Below are 15,646 nucleotides of genomic sequence, written 5' to 3' on the forward strand. Positions count from 1 at the left end.
AAATATCTCACCTCGACACGTGTCGCATAACCGAGCGGCTTGATTCAATTACGCAAGACCGATGCCTTCCATAAAAAGACAGCGCGATAGCTGCGTATCAAAGGTCGAGCGAGTGCGTTACAGAAGTGTCAAGAATCGTCAGTCCTCGACATTAGTTATGCTTCGATGTTTGAGTCGACTGCTCGTATACAGTCGCGATAGTAAACAAACTTGCCAGCCATTTACTAGTCATTTAATTATCGACGGATAGCGAGTTGAGATTAGAACATGTTATATATAGGAAGGTTAGCATAGTTCATTGTCAAAGTGAAAAGTATCTAGGAGTCACGACTGCTGCCTTATCTCTGATCTTCTCACGCTTTCGTTTGCACCCACGTCTGAAGCAGATTTTTATGCAACAATATGTTTCGCTCTTGGTTCAACAGATATTCGTCTTTTCCATCGATCGCCAACTATCGCGTACATCGAGGAGACGTCTTTAATCCGGGAAAGTCGCTAATCGGTGAGTAAGATAATGCAACACCGATAACTTACGTAAGTATTTATGAAATTATTTATTCTGCAGATCGTTGTCGAAACGAGAAACGATTTAATCACAATCAGCAACAAAGTCTGGCCCGGATAGCCCGCGGAGGGGACCTACCGTTAAGGGAAGAAACCATCGGAAAATTATTGGGAACAGCAGCGGAAAGGTGGCCGGATCAAGAATGCGTGGTTTCCGTCCATCAAAATACACGCCTGACGTTCTCAGAGTGTTTACGTCGCGCCGATCGTTTGGCAGCGGGATTAATCAAATTGGGGATGAGACCCGGCGATCGTATAGGAATATGGGGTCCGAACGACGTCGAATGGTTGTTGGGCTTCCTTTGCGCCGCCAGAGCGGGCTTAATCCTAGTCGCGATCAATCCGACGTACCAGATGAATGAGATCAGCTACTGTTTACAAAAGGTTGGCGTGAAAGCTGTAATAGCTCCCGCCAGTTTCAAGGTGCAAGACTATCCACGCATGCTGTTGGAGGCGCGACGAACGTGTCCCACATTGGAGCACATAATTATCTATTCGAAGGATCACGTGACGTAAGGAAACCTTCGATCAACGTGTACTAAACGCCTCGTCGCCGCGTTTTAAGCGTCCGAGCGTATCCTGGCGCGGACTCGAAACGAATCGGTTGGACGACTCGACGGTGCCTATCTCTCGCGAATGATATATCCGAGTTTCCTTGGAATTTCGTCTAATTTAAGCGGGAGAATGGACACGGTGCGATAACTCTCCTTGGTATCCGGCAACTTCGGGTCGATAAGGGGACAGGTCGGCGACGAAGCCACGTAAATCCTTCGTCCTTAGGAAACGCGGTCGCAGCCGGGCTAGCATTAAAACGAGCCGAGGAGGAGAAACCCCTCTTCCAAGTAAATTCGTCCTGGCCGGCCGTTCTGTCGTGATAAGTTGGATCGGCCGAGGTCGAAGACGGGCGTAGTTTTAATTTATTCTCGCGCTCTTTCGCTCGCGGTTCGCTGATTCATGAATATCGCGTGCGAGCTTGAACGATCCACGACGCACAAACTACATTCGACTTTGTTGGCTTAATCGTTGGCTCGAGCGCGTTTCTTGTCGCAGACGTTGTAAACGATCCGCGCGGAACCCGACACGCTTTTCCCTTTCGCTTCGTTTCCATTCCCTTGCATCTGCATATTCTTTCGACGCTCCGATTAACCCTTTCACTTTTCATATCCGGAAAGTAAAATGTAATTTCCAGATCGGTTGTTTCCAGGTAAAAAAAGAAGGAGAAAAACGATGCGTCGAGTCGTTTGCCGAGTTCGAGGCTAGAGAGCCGGGTCATTTAAAGACCAACGGGGCCGATTGATCGTTTAACGCGCCCATTCGCGTCCCTCCAATCTATTTCCAACCGGGGTCTCGTAACTTTCAAACTTTTGCCCGATCATCGAGCCGATTTGATTAATAATCTCTATCCGCGAAAGGAATCCCCGATACGCAATTAGGTTAATGGTCAGCCGCCGCTCCTCACACGCGGCTTGATTCACCGGCTGACATGTACACACAGACGAGATGCTGTTACGTTACTAGCTGGAATAGATACCTATTGCGCGATACAATAACACATTCGAAGATAAAACGTGTTAATGTGATCGAAATTGAGCTATACTTATGGTAAAGCTTCATTTATACCGAAGTGGACAGTACCGGTAACTGGGAACGTTCCGAATAATAGGGGATTTTCATCGAATTCCAGCCTGTACTAATGATTTCTTGTTCGAATAATGGGAGCTCACGTTTAAATAAGTGGATTCGTATACGAAATTGGATTATTTCATTTCATAATTTATACGTGGCGCGCGTATAACCGAAACGACGCTCTGCAACCGTTTAAATAATAAAAGTTCAGTGGAGTTCAGTTAACTGGGTATAAATATACTTTAAATAAACGGAGCTTTGATTGCATTTAAATAATCATACCTTTTCAACTGTAACAGAGACGAGTTACAAAAATAAAAGTGTGTTCGAATCGATACAGGGGAACTCATCGTTTTTGCGACGTGGAGGAACTCGCGTCGAGAATCGAGGTGGAGAGGATCGCAGCCCAGCAAGACGAGATATCCTGCTACGAGGGTACCGACATACAATTCACCTCGGGAACCACAGGGAAGCCGAAGGCCGCGTTGCTGTCGCATTGGTCCCTCGTGAATAACTCGATGCTGGTAAGATCTCGCGGCTGATCAAATATTCCTTAATCACGATCGACGTAACAAACTCCTTCTGGTGTTCTCAGACTGCGAAAAGATCGGAATTCGACGTCGGGCACAAGGTTTGCCTAAACGTACCGTTCTTTCACGCGTTTGGCATAGCTAAAGGTTTGCTTTCCTCGTTGAACGCCGGCATCACTATGGTGCTGCAAGGACGCTCGTTCAATCCCGTGCAGTCGTTGCAGGCGATAGTTCGAGAAAAGTGCAACGTCGTTTACGGGACGCCAACGATGTGGGTAAGAAAAACTGGCGATTCGAAGACGTCACACGATAAAGGAATAAAATTCTCAAGCGAATAAACGATGTCGACGTTTACGATAGATCAATATGCTGGACGCTCATCAACGACTTCAACCTCCGCCGATACCTCTGTTCGCTGGCGTCACCGGTGGTTCACCTGCGTCACCGGAGCTCTTTCGAAAAATAAAGGACTGCTTTCGTTTCGATAATATGAAGGTAAAGGACAGATTCAGCGATGGACAGTTGAAACTCTGTCAAATTTTTCAAATCGTTTCAAATTTTATTGGAACCTATTGGAAGTCTTGAAAATTTAACGAGGGGAACTACCCAAGTGTTAGTTACTACTCACATTTTAAAGTGTAACAAAGTGATACAACGTTTTTAATGACAGTTTCTTTCATTTTAAGTACCTATTATTTATTAATTTATTAATTTATTAATTTATTAATAATTCATTACATACGTTGCACTTTTTACAGAATTTAAATTAGGTTCTCCATATAGTACACACGGTATCATCGTTACGGCATCATAAATTTACATGCGCTTATTTATTATTACAATAGGAAATTTATATATAATATGATTAGATAAGATAAAAATTGAAATTGGAAGAAATAATTGTGTGCAATGACAAATAAGCAACAAAGTCGAGTCTTTGCCTACAATTATTCTTAAATTATTACTGGGTTTTGAATATGAATATGCAAAATTTCAGTTTGCAAATGGAATTACTTTAGATAAAATTTACTTGGAATAAAATTAGAAGCAATTCGACTGATAACGCTGTCTTAATTAACAATGTTATCTTTCACGAATGGTTTCGATGTAAATGCAACCGCGCCTATGATGAACGACGGTGTGTCAAGGTGATCCTGTTCGCAGCACCACGATCGAATGACTTTTAAAATTATTAATCGTATAACGTAACGAAGGATTTTCCTATCGACGATATATAATATTTAAAGTTAACACGATTTTAGACGGGGCTGGAAATCGACGAAGGTCGTCGACACGACGGGTTCTCGTACTTAATTCGTCCCGACATAACGCGTCGCGTTCCAGCCCGTTATCTATGCACATATCTCTTACGGGCAGCTCCTCGGTTCGTATGCATAAATACGATTCCGCGTGGAGAAATATCGTTTCTTGGCTGCGATCAATAACGTTCTCTTTCGCGAAATCGGGTCCCGAGCTTTCCTAGCTTCGTCCTAAAACGACCAATCGTCTGTTCTTTGACTGTCGACAGACGGTATACGGGATGACGGAGACATCGGCGGTGATTTTCCAATCGTTGCCCAACGAGGACCGCCATTTGACGGAGAACACCGTTGGACATCTGGCGGATCACGTCGAAGCAATGGTAATTAAGAAAAAAAAAAATTACTCTGTACTTTTATAAAATCACAAGTCGCGTCCTTACACGGATATTTCTTCTTTGTCTCGAAGGTGGTGGATGAGAATGGATCACCCGTACAATTTGGTTCTCCAGGAGAGCTTTGGATACGTAGCTACTGCAACATGAAGGGTTACTGGCAGGACGAAGAGAACACACGAAAAACCTTGACCGAAGATGGTTGGCTAAAAACCGGTGATCAATTCGTGTTGGAATCAAATGGGTACGGACGGATAGTCGGGAGGCTGAAGGAGATGCTGATACGAGGCGGAGAGAATATTTTCCCTAAGGTACAGACGCGGCGTAAAGGAAATTATAGTTGTTATTGCTGAAAAGTGATAACTATTTAGGGGACTGGTAGAGTGTACTCCACCGTGACCCGGTGTTATTCGATTCCGCTTCTTCATCCTATAAATCGTGTTCCAGGAGATTGAGGACTTATTGATGACGCATCCTCTGATCCTGGAGGCGCAAGTTATAGGTGCTTACGATAGCGTCTACGGCGAGGAAGTGTGCGCATGCGTGCGCCTCCAAGCAGGCGCCAGTCTCACCAAGGAACAATTGCGGGAGTACTGCAAGGGACGAATCGCGCCTTTTAAAATACCTCGTTACGTGGTGATCGTTGATGAGTACCCGAAGACAGCCAGCGGGAAAGTACAGAAGTATGTAATGAAGAAAGAATTGGAAGAAAAGGGGATAATTCCTACGACACCCAGTCACGATGCTTCTAGTTTAAATATACCGATTAGGAGCTAATCTTAGAAGCATAAAACGTTGCTGTGTATAGGACAAGATAAACTCTGTCTAGTCGATTTACGCAAACGTATGTAAGCGATACGGACTTAAACATATGGTTCTTCTACATATATTTTTTCTTTTTGTTATTGATACTGTTATCGCAGAGGTGAAGATAAAATGGTCGACGCGAGCATATAAAGGTATCGTGAAGATACGTTCGGTTGTAACAGATGGCGCCACGTGTTCAAGCCATCTCCTGTGTGTTTGGCAAGGTAGAAAACTATTCCAAACGAATCAGTGATGCACAAACATAATTATCGAAACAATATTTTATTTCCAATTTTTACAGTGTATTACACGATTTCGTTTACTTCTATTATAAAAGCTTCTTGAAGACCGGTTTGTAGGTCACGGCGGAAGGTAACGTGACACCCAGGATCCCTTGTTCGGATTCGCATTTTCGAAGATAGCACGTGTCAGTCTTGTTGTTTTTTACTTTTACGCAAAGCCCCGTGCCCGCCAACTGTCGTGCTGACGAAAAACGTTGATCGATGATCGATGACACCGTCGTCGTAACCAGGAAGCGAAGTATAATGACGCGTATAACGCGGAGAAAGGATGGAAGCCGTGGAACGGTACGATAGGAAGCTGAAACTGGTAAAATGGGCATCGTGGAGAAGACAGAGGGGAGATAAAGAGGAGAAGAAAGAAGCCATCGAAATCGTTGGATTCGGGAGGGGCACGTGTTTCAGGTGGCGTCTAATTGAGGATGGATGCCTCGGGCGACGAGTCGTCGCTTCTTCAAGACTGGAAGACTTGGAAGAGGCGTGCATTACCGCGGCAGATGGTGGTCGTGATTGCAGCTGCTCCGCACACGAACACCTGCCGTTTTCTCCCCCGTCTATCGGGATGGACGAAATCACTGTCCAGCCTCCTCCACCTTCTCCTTCACGCTCTTTCTTCGGTTCCATCGTCCATTCGTATTCTGCCAACGAAAGAATCCCAACTGCCCGACTGCAATATCAAAAGGTTTTTATAACTTAATAAGATTACAGATTTTTAATAATAATACGAGAGTGATTTAATTCTCTTCAAGGGCAACGAAAAGTCTGCAGCTGCCCGACCATTGATTTCAACGCCTTTCACTGAATTTCAGTTCAAGTGTTTCATTTCATCTACAATTATCCGTTTATAAAATAAGTAAATCAAAGTCGGACAGTCAGACGGCGTCCCCGGAGAGAGATAACGCGCGTTTTCTCTTGAAAAGATACAGATGGGAATAGATATTAGATATCGATCGTCCGTTCTCCAAGGCTTTGCTCGATGAAACGGCGTTTCCTGGATTCTCTCGAGAGAATCAGGATCGTTGCTTCTCGAGCGAAAGTGATTTCTGCCACGTCTCACAGCGTCGAAACGTTTTCGCACACGTACTTCTGTCGCGAAAAAAGAAGAAGTAGAAAAGGAAAAAAGAAACGAGAGAATCATCGCGAAAGAGACGGTTCGAGGTCGTCTCAGGAGCAGAGGAATTAATTTTGGCGAACGTCCAGAATGTATACTAGCACGGGACACGAAACACGGGGCGGGAACGAAGGGATGATACTGGCAGCGAAGTAAATTCGGCTCAGCGAGACAGATCCGGCGCGGAAAATTGTAAGGGAAAATTGGTGGCATCCTGCAACGGGGCCGACAGTTCGGATAGACGACCGTGACCACGATTTCTCTAGTCGAGTAAAGCAGCTAACGAGCTGTCAAATATCAGCGTAATCGAGAAACCTGTTCTATGATCAGCCATAAACGTCGATCCAGCGTCGCGGCGTTCGATCCTTCGTCAGCCATTGGTCCGTCTTTACGGAATACAAACCGAAACTGGGACGCTGGTAAAGCGATCGGATTTTTTAAAATTTCGTCGAATTTCTGAATTACATTTCGAATCGCGTGAAATCCAGTTTACCAGCTTCCCAGGATCCAATGCAGAACGGAAGAGTCGAAATTTCCTTTCGAAAAAGGAATCGATTCGTTTTTTCCCTCTGCCGAGTCGATTTCCGGCGATGGTTGACGGGGGGCGCGGTGAACAATAAAGACGCGAAGACGGAAGATAAAGAATTGAAAGGTAAAAGAACAGGTGGCGCGATCGGGAAGGGAGAAGAATAGAAGAAATTCCAGAGCAGTAGGCGGAGAATGGCGGTAAATTAAATACGGCAGCAGCCCCCGGGGGTGGTTCGTTTAATCGCTTAATCGAGACTTCAGAATGCTCGGCGAACGAAAGCCGAGCTTGTGAGCGAGCTTTCGCTTCGTCTCGATGAAAGCTCTCGAAAGGGTCGGCAATTACTTAAAAACGAAGTTGCGCGCCATCGTCGCCGTCGTTTTCTTTCCCGTATTCGCCGTGGCTGCGTTTCTTCCATTTCACCCGTTCCTTTTACGCGGTTTTCCTACCGCGACGCGTATCCGCGCGAGCCGACCGTTCGTGCAAGGTGGCCGTGCGCGGATGGACCCCTCTCTATTCCGGATAACGACAGCAATATCCAAATAGTAAAACGGATGGCAGCCAACTGGAGGGCAGGGCAAACACTCGAACAGTGACTGGATCGATGAAAAGGTACGCGAATCGTGGCAACCGACGTAATAAAAGAGTCCGACCGCGTAAACGTAATCCACCGACGTTCCTTCCCACCCTTCCCTCCGTTGTCGAAACTCGTTGTCGTTTCGTTGAATTCTTCGCCCGGATTTCGAAAGTGTACCAGCACCGGTGCAGCTGCCCGAAATTTCAACCTCCTCGTAATCCTGTTCGACCAGAACTTTTTCTTGCCCGTGAATCGCGAAAGCGTTACACCTTGCTCTTTCGTAAGCTGCCCGGATGATTAATAACATTCGTACGAAATATCTTATAACACGCTAATTTTATATACGTCCTGAAAAAACTTTCGTGAAATAATTTGACGTATCCGTCACTAATTTTCCCCAGATTCTGAATCCAGCCGGGCGAGTGTCAAGCGCATCAAGAGAGCTCGCGGTGTTTCTTGGTAAAGGAGCTAAGGTGAATCAGACGACGCCAGTAGTCTCGGCGTCGTTGTTCATCCTTCCACGACGTTCCAGCTTCCGGCTTGGAGGACGAAGAGAATGGACCGGAGTGTCGGCGAGAAGAGAGAAAAGCGATGAGTAATACGGAGAGGGAGGTGGAGGTGGTTGCTGAAGACGGAAGAATATTTCGTGGAGGTCGCGGGGCGACACGTAGACCCAGGTAGAACGCATAGTAGACACGTAACGTTCTTCGGAATCGAGGTTACGCGGTTGCGAGAGTGTTTCAGATCGATATTCTTATTCCGGCTACGATCGCGATGCTCGAGAGCGTCTACCTTTTCATTGGTCTCGCGAGATCGATCGCAAAGAAACGTGGCTTTTATTAGGAAAATAGACAACTCGAGGAGTCCCTCGTAGCCGAGCACGAAGACATGGTTTTTCTCTCGCGAAACGATCGTCGGGGAAGGAGGAAAAATACTATGGCGAACAGCTGGGAATCGCAACTGCGCAACGAATCACGGATGCCCGTGCTTAGCCGGGAGAAAGAAGTCACTGGAAGAAGCTTAATGGAGCTGCAGAACTATCCGTGGACGAGCAGCTCGGTTCGCGAGTTTTTCCTCGCCTCTCGAATCGTAAGGCTGTCCGCGTACACAGGAGCTACGGAAATCCCGCGAGGGCTCCAAGATTATCGCGTTCCCATCAAACCGGCGAGAATTTCCTTGGCCGTGGAAACGCGCCGGAAACGAGGACAAAAGGAAAACGAGTCGAGTGCGAGGGAATTGGTCCAACGACAGGCATCAACGATAACGAATTCTTACTTCCGCTAACTAGGGGAATTCGATGTTTCGAAAACCCTATATAGATCTCGTATGTTTCACGCCTCGAAACGTTGAATTCGATATCCTTGATCCAACCTCTTCTCGTGTGTCCGTTCGAAAAGAAATCGAAATAATCGAACAAGTATAACGATAACGATAAAACCTTTCTCGGATCGGTGTACGTCGGTCCTCGGGTTTCTAGACCGAAAACCATGGCGTTTTCCGTCCACGTAATCGATTTACGAGGAGTCATTCGTCCCTGACGTTTTTCTCCGTTTGCCGGGGCAAACGTCGTCGTGGATCGGGCAGGAAAGCGAGGTGGAAGCGTGCCGGTCGGTTTGGACCGAGGGACCGTGTCCCCCATCCACGATCTCTCGCTCACCCTACTGTGCCACTCTTTCCATCTCCATTTCCCTTTGTCGCTGCGTTTTCTCGTGGTTGCACCTCACCCTCTTCTCTGCCATCCGCCCTACGAACCGTAGCCAGAGAATTCTCTCTTTTCGTATCGATCCCAGGGTAGAGACGGCCAAGTCCCCGCGTCCCACGATTTAACTCTATTTAATGGCGATACATTGTTTAGTATCGGCCGTGAGCCGGCGCCCGCGCTCTCGCGTACGTCTAATACGATTCGAGCAATCGTCTTTCCCCTACTTGTTTGCCCTTGTTCAACGTTCGAATCGTCTATCGCTTTTGCATCTCATCGCCGACCCTTTCTCGACACCCCTTTTCGTTCGCGCGACCAACCATCACGCGCGTAAATGGATTTTTCTTTTCCTTTTTGTTTATTTTATTTCATTTTTTTTATTTTTTTTTTTTATTTCGGAAGCTCGTACGTATTTGCAGAAACGTAGGTCTGGAATTAATAAAGCCTTTCGGCGGAGTTCCGCGCGGATTTTTTCTATCAATTTCTCGGCTTCGTTCCATATTTGAGCGTATTGTGCTCCGCGAACAATAACTCATCTCGATATTGCTGGCCTGGCTCTCGCATCCGGCGTGCCCTCTCTCTTTTCACCCGTTCCTACTAGCTCGTTCTCCGTCGCCCGTTTGCCCCTGTCTTCCGTCGCATCTCCAACCCCCTCGCATCGATAAAGTCACCGACAGTCGCGATTTTACGACTCGCGACGGAACTTTGCCTATTAAAGCGTGGCTCGTTAACCTCGCGACGTAGCCAGACGCTCTCTCCCTCGTCTCCTTTCAACTTCCTCTATCACTGCGGTTTTCCTACCGAGGAGCGTTCGCGACAAGGTCGCGTCGCGAATCGCGGAACGTCGATGGAAGAGAATAGGGTACCGGAACGATCCCCTGGTGAACAGGTGATAGACGAGAAATTTCGCGATAGGGTAGGTTCGCTTTAAAAGGTGGGCCACGGATTCGTTGCGTTTACGTTTGCGTGGCACGTGGGTGCACTCGAGGAAAACTGTCGGTGGAAGGGTAAGCTGGGAGAGGAGAAGCCGGTTAATGAAGGATGGAAGGGCCGGCTGGCCTGTGTTTGAGAAGCACTAGTCCGGTCTCCCGAGAGTGGTCGGTCTTCTCCTGGATATCTGACGGCGGGAGGGTACGGGGGTTACGGCGGTGGTACACGGTCCGGGTACGGCTGGCCACTTCCCAAGGGAACTCGTTTCAGCTCCGTCTCTGGCGCAGAGGGGCCGCTGCGCGCGGGTAAAAGCGCGTCCGCGAGAGTGAGAAACCGGGTTATATGCAGATACATGCTCGTTCTTCCCGGCCTTTCTTCGACGATAAAGTCCCGCGTTCCTTCTCTTTCTCTCCGTTTCACTGCTCGTTCCCACTTAACCAGGTCCCTCTTTACTGCCCCGTCCTTCCCGTCTCCGCTTCTTTCCTCGCGTCTGAAACGCTCAACGATACCCTCAGGTACGAAATGGCAATCGCTCTCGGCTCTTTCTCTCTCTCCTTTACACTTCTATACCCTCCACTATGCTTCGTCCCTTTGTTCGTCAACGTTCCGCAAGCTTCTCACAAATCAACGCAGCTTCTTATGTTCTCTGCACCTACCCTCCCTTTGCTCCGCTCCGCTCGCGCATTATTTACATCAGCCCGCGCGTTCCCGTTTCCTTTGACGGTGACTAGACAACGACGACGACGACGACGACGACGACGACGACGATGGATAAAGACTACCCCTACCGCCTAGTAATCCCGCGTTATTCCCAATCGTCCCGATGGAATCCTCGCGAGAGGATACCGTCGCGTACCACTCCTTCGAATTACGAGACAGAAAAAGGCGAACGTTAAGGGAAGATCACCGTCTCGCCTCGCCTCGCCTCGCCTCGACTCCTCGTATTTTCCATCGGCTAAATCCTCGGGCCAGCCGTTTCCTCGACTCGCGAGAACTGGATTACTCGAGGATATCTCGTGGAACGCGGTACCGACTGGTCCAGGTTGGTCGTTCCGCTTTAGCCTTCCGCTCGTCCGCCAATCCACCTCTTTTTGGATCTTTTTTTTTTCTTTTTCTTTTTCCTTTTTTTTTCCCTTTTTTTCCCGCGGGACTCCATCTACCGATCGATGCGTTTCCGATGCGGCTTTTCGGAAAAATCGGACCTCGTTCGAGCTGTGCGCAACGACGACGGTGACCTCTTTCGCGTGCTCGCGTCGTCGTTCTGACGAAGTGGATTTAATTAACGAACGTATGGGAAAGAAAGGAAGAACGGAAGGAGGGACGAGAGAATTAGAGAAAGAGAGGTTGAATTAAAAAAAAAAAAGGAAAAAAGGGAAAAGAAAGGTGGGAGAGAGGGAAAGCGGAGCGGGAAAACTGCGGCTTCCCACAGAGTAAACGAACGAAATTCGACGTCGGACAGAGAGGCACGTTTCTTCCGACGCGTTACGCTTCCGCGCTACCACAGGAGAAAGATGTTCTCTCTGGAGAGGTACTCTACCGTTCAGCTTCTCATTTCCTTTTTTTCCCGTGGCCCAGTTGCGGTCCGAGAAAAACAAAGGATACCGATTCCGATCCACGCGGTAAAATATAGCCGCTGATTCACGCCCATGCAACCTACCCCCCTCGTTTAACCACCCCCCCCACGATTAAATACCTAAATACCGTCAGCCACCGGTGTGCCGATACGTGGGCACGACGCGTTAAACGATTAATCGCGCTGATTGGATTCCAATTAGCCTGCTAACGACACCGCGGCCAAAGCGGATTTTCCCTGCACTCGTCTCTCTCGGCTTTCCTTTTTCCTTCGCCTCTCTTCTTCTTCTTCTTTTCGCTCCTTTTTCCTTACTGCCAGACGCGTTACTTCAACGTCTACCCCTTTTCCTTTGTCGCGCGCCAAGGCACGACAATAACCGAGTAGATAACCTCATAAACGTCGCGATCGACGACTGTATCCTTTGATCATCGTTCTCTCTAATAGTCGGTTCGCGAACACTGTCCCTTTTCTCGCTCAATCTAATATACCAGCATCGATTGGCTATCGGAATAATTTTCCAGCTTCTCAAAGAGCACTTACGTACGTTCGGAAAGCCTTCGAAGCCTTGTTAAGCGTATTTTTCTCTTTCAGCAAAACGTGAACAATTTTTAATTTCATTTACCGTCCAAGCGAACCGTTCCAGTTTCGAAGCTGGGACATGGAACGGTGGACGGTTTCGAGGTAGGAGTAACTCGACGTGCTCGATTCCTCGGTTCAACAGTATCGACGAAAATTTCTCTCCTGGTAGGGCGTTGAATTAGTAAAGAGTCAACCGCGTGTACGAGTTAACGGCACGAAAGAAGCCTCGCCTCCTCTCGACCGTTCCATCGAAAAGATTTCGCGTGTATACGGTACCTACTCGTCCGTACCGGCCTCATTCGAGCCATTTTACAATTTTCCTGCCACGTAAGACGCGCGGCGTCCAGTCCAAGCATACCGTCCGTTCGAATAACCGACAAACAGCCAAGTCGACGAAAGCTTCGCTAACCGAACCGAAGGAACGTATTGCAGACGTATTTGCATTCAATTTCTTCGGAAGGGCTCTCCCTCGTCTCTTCTACTCCTCGTCCTTTCAGCATCGTTTCATCCCCCTTTTTCATCTCCCCTGCTCGCCTTTCTTCTTCGTTTTTACTCCCTCTATCGCCTCCCTCTCCCTTTCTCGGCCCAACCTGTCGTCTCTTTTCTTCGTCGCGAAATAGGGTCTCCAGGATGAAAGGAATGCACTTGCCAAACATTAGCATTCAGCTACGTAGCCTAGTCGATACAGAGATCTCTACGCGTCGACGTCGTCGCTGATAAAATTTCGAGCGGACTGGTTTTTCTCGTCGTTAATTCGGAGCCTGTTGTCGATTCGCGACGCTTAAACTAGGAATCCTCGAAGTCTTAACTTTTAACCCATTCGAGGACGCCTTTGTCGTTGAATTCTCGGCCGTGGCCGTCCTTCCGGGTGACCGGGTGCCAGGGAAAAGCTTCTGCGCGAAGCCTGGACGGTGGAAGTTAAGGAATAGTTGACGGGGAAAGCACGGAAGCGACCAAGTTTTCCGAGAAACTCGAAGGGGCAAATTATGTGGCTTCGAGCTTCCACTTCTGTTCGCCCGCTACTTTTCTTACGCGGCTTCCTCTTCCGTTCTTTCCAGTTGTTCGTCACGCTGCCGGTACTTTCCGAGAAGGCGAGAAGACCGGAGTCCGAACGACTCTTCTTCACGAAAAATGCTCTTTCCTTGCTCGTTTTCGTTTCAACTACGCCGCGCGATCGTGAGAGAGGGTCGTTCGATTCCCAGCAGGGGGTGGAAATTGCATTTGGATCGTGGTCACGACGTTGTAAAGAGAAACGACTTCTTGCTTCTTGCTTGTTTTTTTCTTTCGACCACTTTCAATATTTTATACCGTCAAATTACATCGTGTATCATGCGTGATCAGTTATTAATTGATACGATACCAATTCAGTGTACAGAGAAACGGAAGGGGTGGGGGAAAAAAAATGGAATTTTCCATCTGAGCCGTGCGTCAAAAAGATTGCTGAATCGTTTCGCTTTATCGCGGTTAAATTTATAATTCCTTTTACAATGCTATCGCTTCACGCTTTTATACGTATATCATTTTGTTTCTTCTTTTTGTTTTTTTGTTATCGGTACTCGTGCACCCAAAGGTATTGCATAAATTATACATTAGCTCATGCACTGACTTCGATGCGCGCAAATTGCGAGCCGACGTATCCGCGAACGATCCCCCGTGGAATCGAAGCCCACGCTCATGAATTAATTCCTTCTCATGAAACGTATCTTGCGATTACTTTACTTCTTTCCTTTCCTTTCTTTTGCCCGCTATTTATCCAAGCTACCAACGACGAGTAGCGGTCGTTTACGATTCTCCGTCGGGAACAAACCAATTTTCAAGCGTACCACTTGGCTTTTTTCTGCTCTTTCCCGTAACGATTACAGAACGGTGGCAGGCCACGAGTACGATACAGGGGGAGGATAAAACGATGGACCGATTCAAGTGGTCGTTGCTTCGATGACGCAACGTAAGGAATTTATCGCGGGCCTGAACCGGCGGAAAAGCTGGTTTATTAAAGTCACGAGGCTGGTTGCTTATTAGAAATCAAGACCGCGGGCCATTAATATTCATCGGCCTGTTTCAACGATGAAAAAGATTTCCTGTTTCCCGGTAGCAGGCTACGCGGCCGAACACGAGCGGAACAGACGAGAAAAAGGTAGACAATCTCTATCTTTCTATTAGGTAGCCGTCACGGATTATCTCGTTATTGGAACGATGAAAAGAATCGCGTTCGAGTGGAGCCAGTTGGGGGATGGAAGGTTGGAAATTACGCGGCTCCAGCCTCGATTTGCAATTTCACGACCATTATCTGATGTCGATTCGATCGTAATCGATTGTCCTCGACGATGAAACGGTTATTACCATTCAAGTTGGCCCGCGTTTACGAGCGTTGTTCGGTTGTTGCAAAATTTTCACCAGGGCGAGAACAAATGCCCCGGCCACCGCGTGACGTTTAATCGAATCCGTTCCGATAAAATATTCGAATTGGAAGGTTACGCACCGTCGAGTCGCGTCGCGTCGACTCGTTAGCCCGGTAACCGGCTATCAATTAATTTCGATTTATTAGAACGAAGACCGGCCGATCGCCGCGAGATTCTACGCCTCCTCCTCTTCCTCTTTTTATTATCTCTCTATTCGCTCCCGGGCTCCATCGCCGTTTCTCTTCCGTTATACGTTCGACGGATGTTTTAACGAGTAATACGTATACATCGGTTCGTACGGGAGCGCGCAAACGCTGTTACAAAATTCACGTGCTTATCGATTATCCATCGCGAACCGCGTGCGACGGCACGATCGTTTCCGTTTCACGATTAATCGGCCCGGCTTCGCCCGATTCGTTCGAAACCGCTTCAATTTCCTGGCTATCCCTGCAGCAAAATCAACGGGGACGCGTGAGCGTGACGAAAGCGAACAAGGAGCCGATATGTACCGGACTTTACCGGCCAGGTACACACAATGAACCCGTTCACCGTACGGAGTACGGCACTGAACGGCCGCAATCCGTTCCTCATCCGCTCGTATTTTCACCCGGGACAGTGTTTTTTTTTTTTTTTATTTTTTACCCTTTCACTGTCGTCGAGCTGGTACGTGATACGGATACGATCGAAAGTGGGTGACTATGCAAGACTGTGTTAAGCTTACGACACGTTTCTTCTCGGCTCGATGCTATTTAGTACAATTTGGAATAATAAA

General features: G+C 47.7%; 2 protein-coding genes across 9 annotated transcripts in view; both read left to right on the top strand.

Moving 5' to 3' along the window:
• Positions 1 to 121: 121 nt before the first annotated feature.
• Positions 122 to 5,279, top strand: Acsf2 (Acyl-CoA synthetase family member 2). Of its 2 annotated transcripts, XM_034318586.2 has the most exons (9): positions 122 to 284; positions 426 to 502; positions 566 to 1,076; positions 2,531 to 2,714; positions 2,786 to 2,995; positions 3,081 to 3,215; positions 4,249 to 4,362; positions 4,449 to 4,685; positions 4,822 to 5,279. In XM_034318586.2, exons 1-9 carry the CDS (start codon positions 268 to 270, stop codon positions 5,149 to 5,151), a joined length of 1,815 nt encoding a protein of 604 aa, XP_034174477.2. In that variant the 5' UTR covers positions 122 to 267; the 3' UTR covers positions 5,152 to 5,279. The 2 variants fall into 2 exon arrangements, with proteins under 2 accessions (XP_034174477.2, XP_034174476.2); XM_034318585.2 differs by having other exon boundaries at positions 161 to 502.
• Positions 5,280 to 5,433: 154 nt separating this feature from the next.
• Positions 5,434 to 15,646, top strand: part of LOC143305392 (uncharacterized) — a 38,614-nt gene continuing 28,401 nt past the window's right edge. For 2 of the 7 annotated variants that reach the window (XM_076688794.1, XM_076688793.1), the window contains exon 1: positions 5,434 to 6,162. In XM_076688794.1, coding sequence (XP_076544909.1) covers positions 5,903 to 6,162 — 260 coding nt within the window. In that variant the 5' untranslated portion in view covers positions 5,434 to 5,902. Of the gene's footprint in view, positions 15,401 to 15,646 lie in introns of all 7 variants that reach the window. The other 5 variants (XR_013062291.1, XM_076688795.1, XR_013062292.1 and 2 more) reach the window with 4 other exon arrangements.

This window comes from Osmia lignaria, chromosome 6 (assembly GCF_051020975.1).
Source record: "Osmia lignaria lignaria isolate PbOS001 chromosome 6, iyOsmLign1, whole genome shotgun sequence".
In the NCBI taxonomy this organism is placed as follows: domain Eukaryota; kingdom Metazoa; phylum Arthropoda; class Insecta; order Hymenoptera; family Megachilidae; genus Osmia; species Osmia lignaria.

Coding starts and splice junctions, on each gene's coding strand:
- Acsf2 (XM_034318585.2), top strand. CDS start 403: ATGTTTCGCTCTTGGTTCAACAGATATTCGTCTTTTCCATCGATCGCC. Junction 2,715..2,785: donor TCGTGAATAACTCGATGCTG/GTAAGATCTCGC, acceptor TGGTGTTCTCAG/ACTGCGAAAAGATCGGAATT. Junction 3,216..4,248: donor TTCGTTTCGATAATATGAAG/GTAAAGGACAGA, acceptor GACTGTCGACAG/ACGGTATACGGGATGACGGA.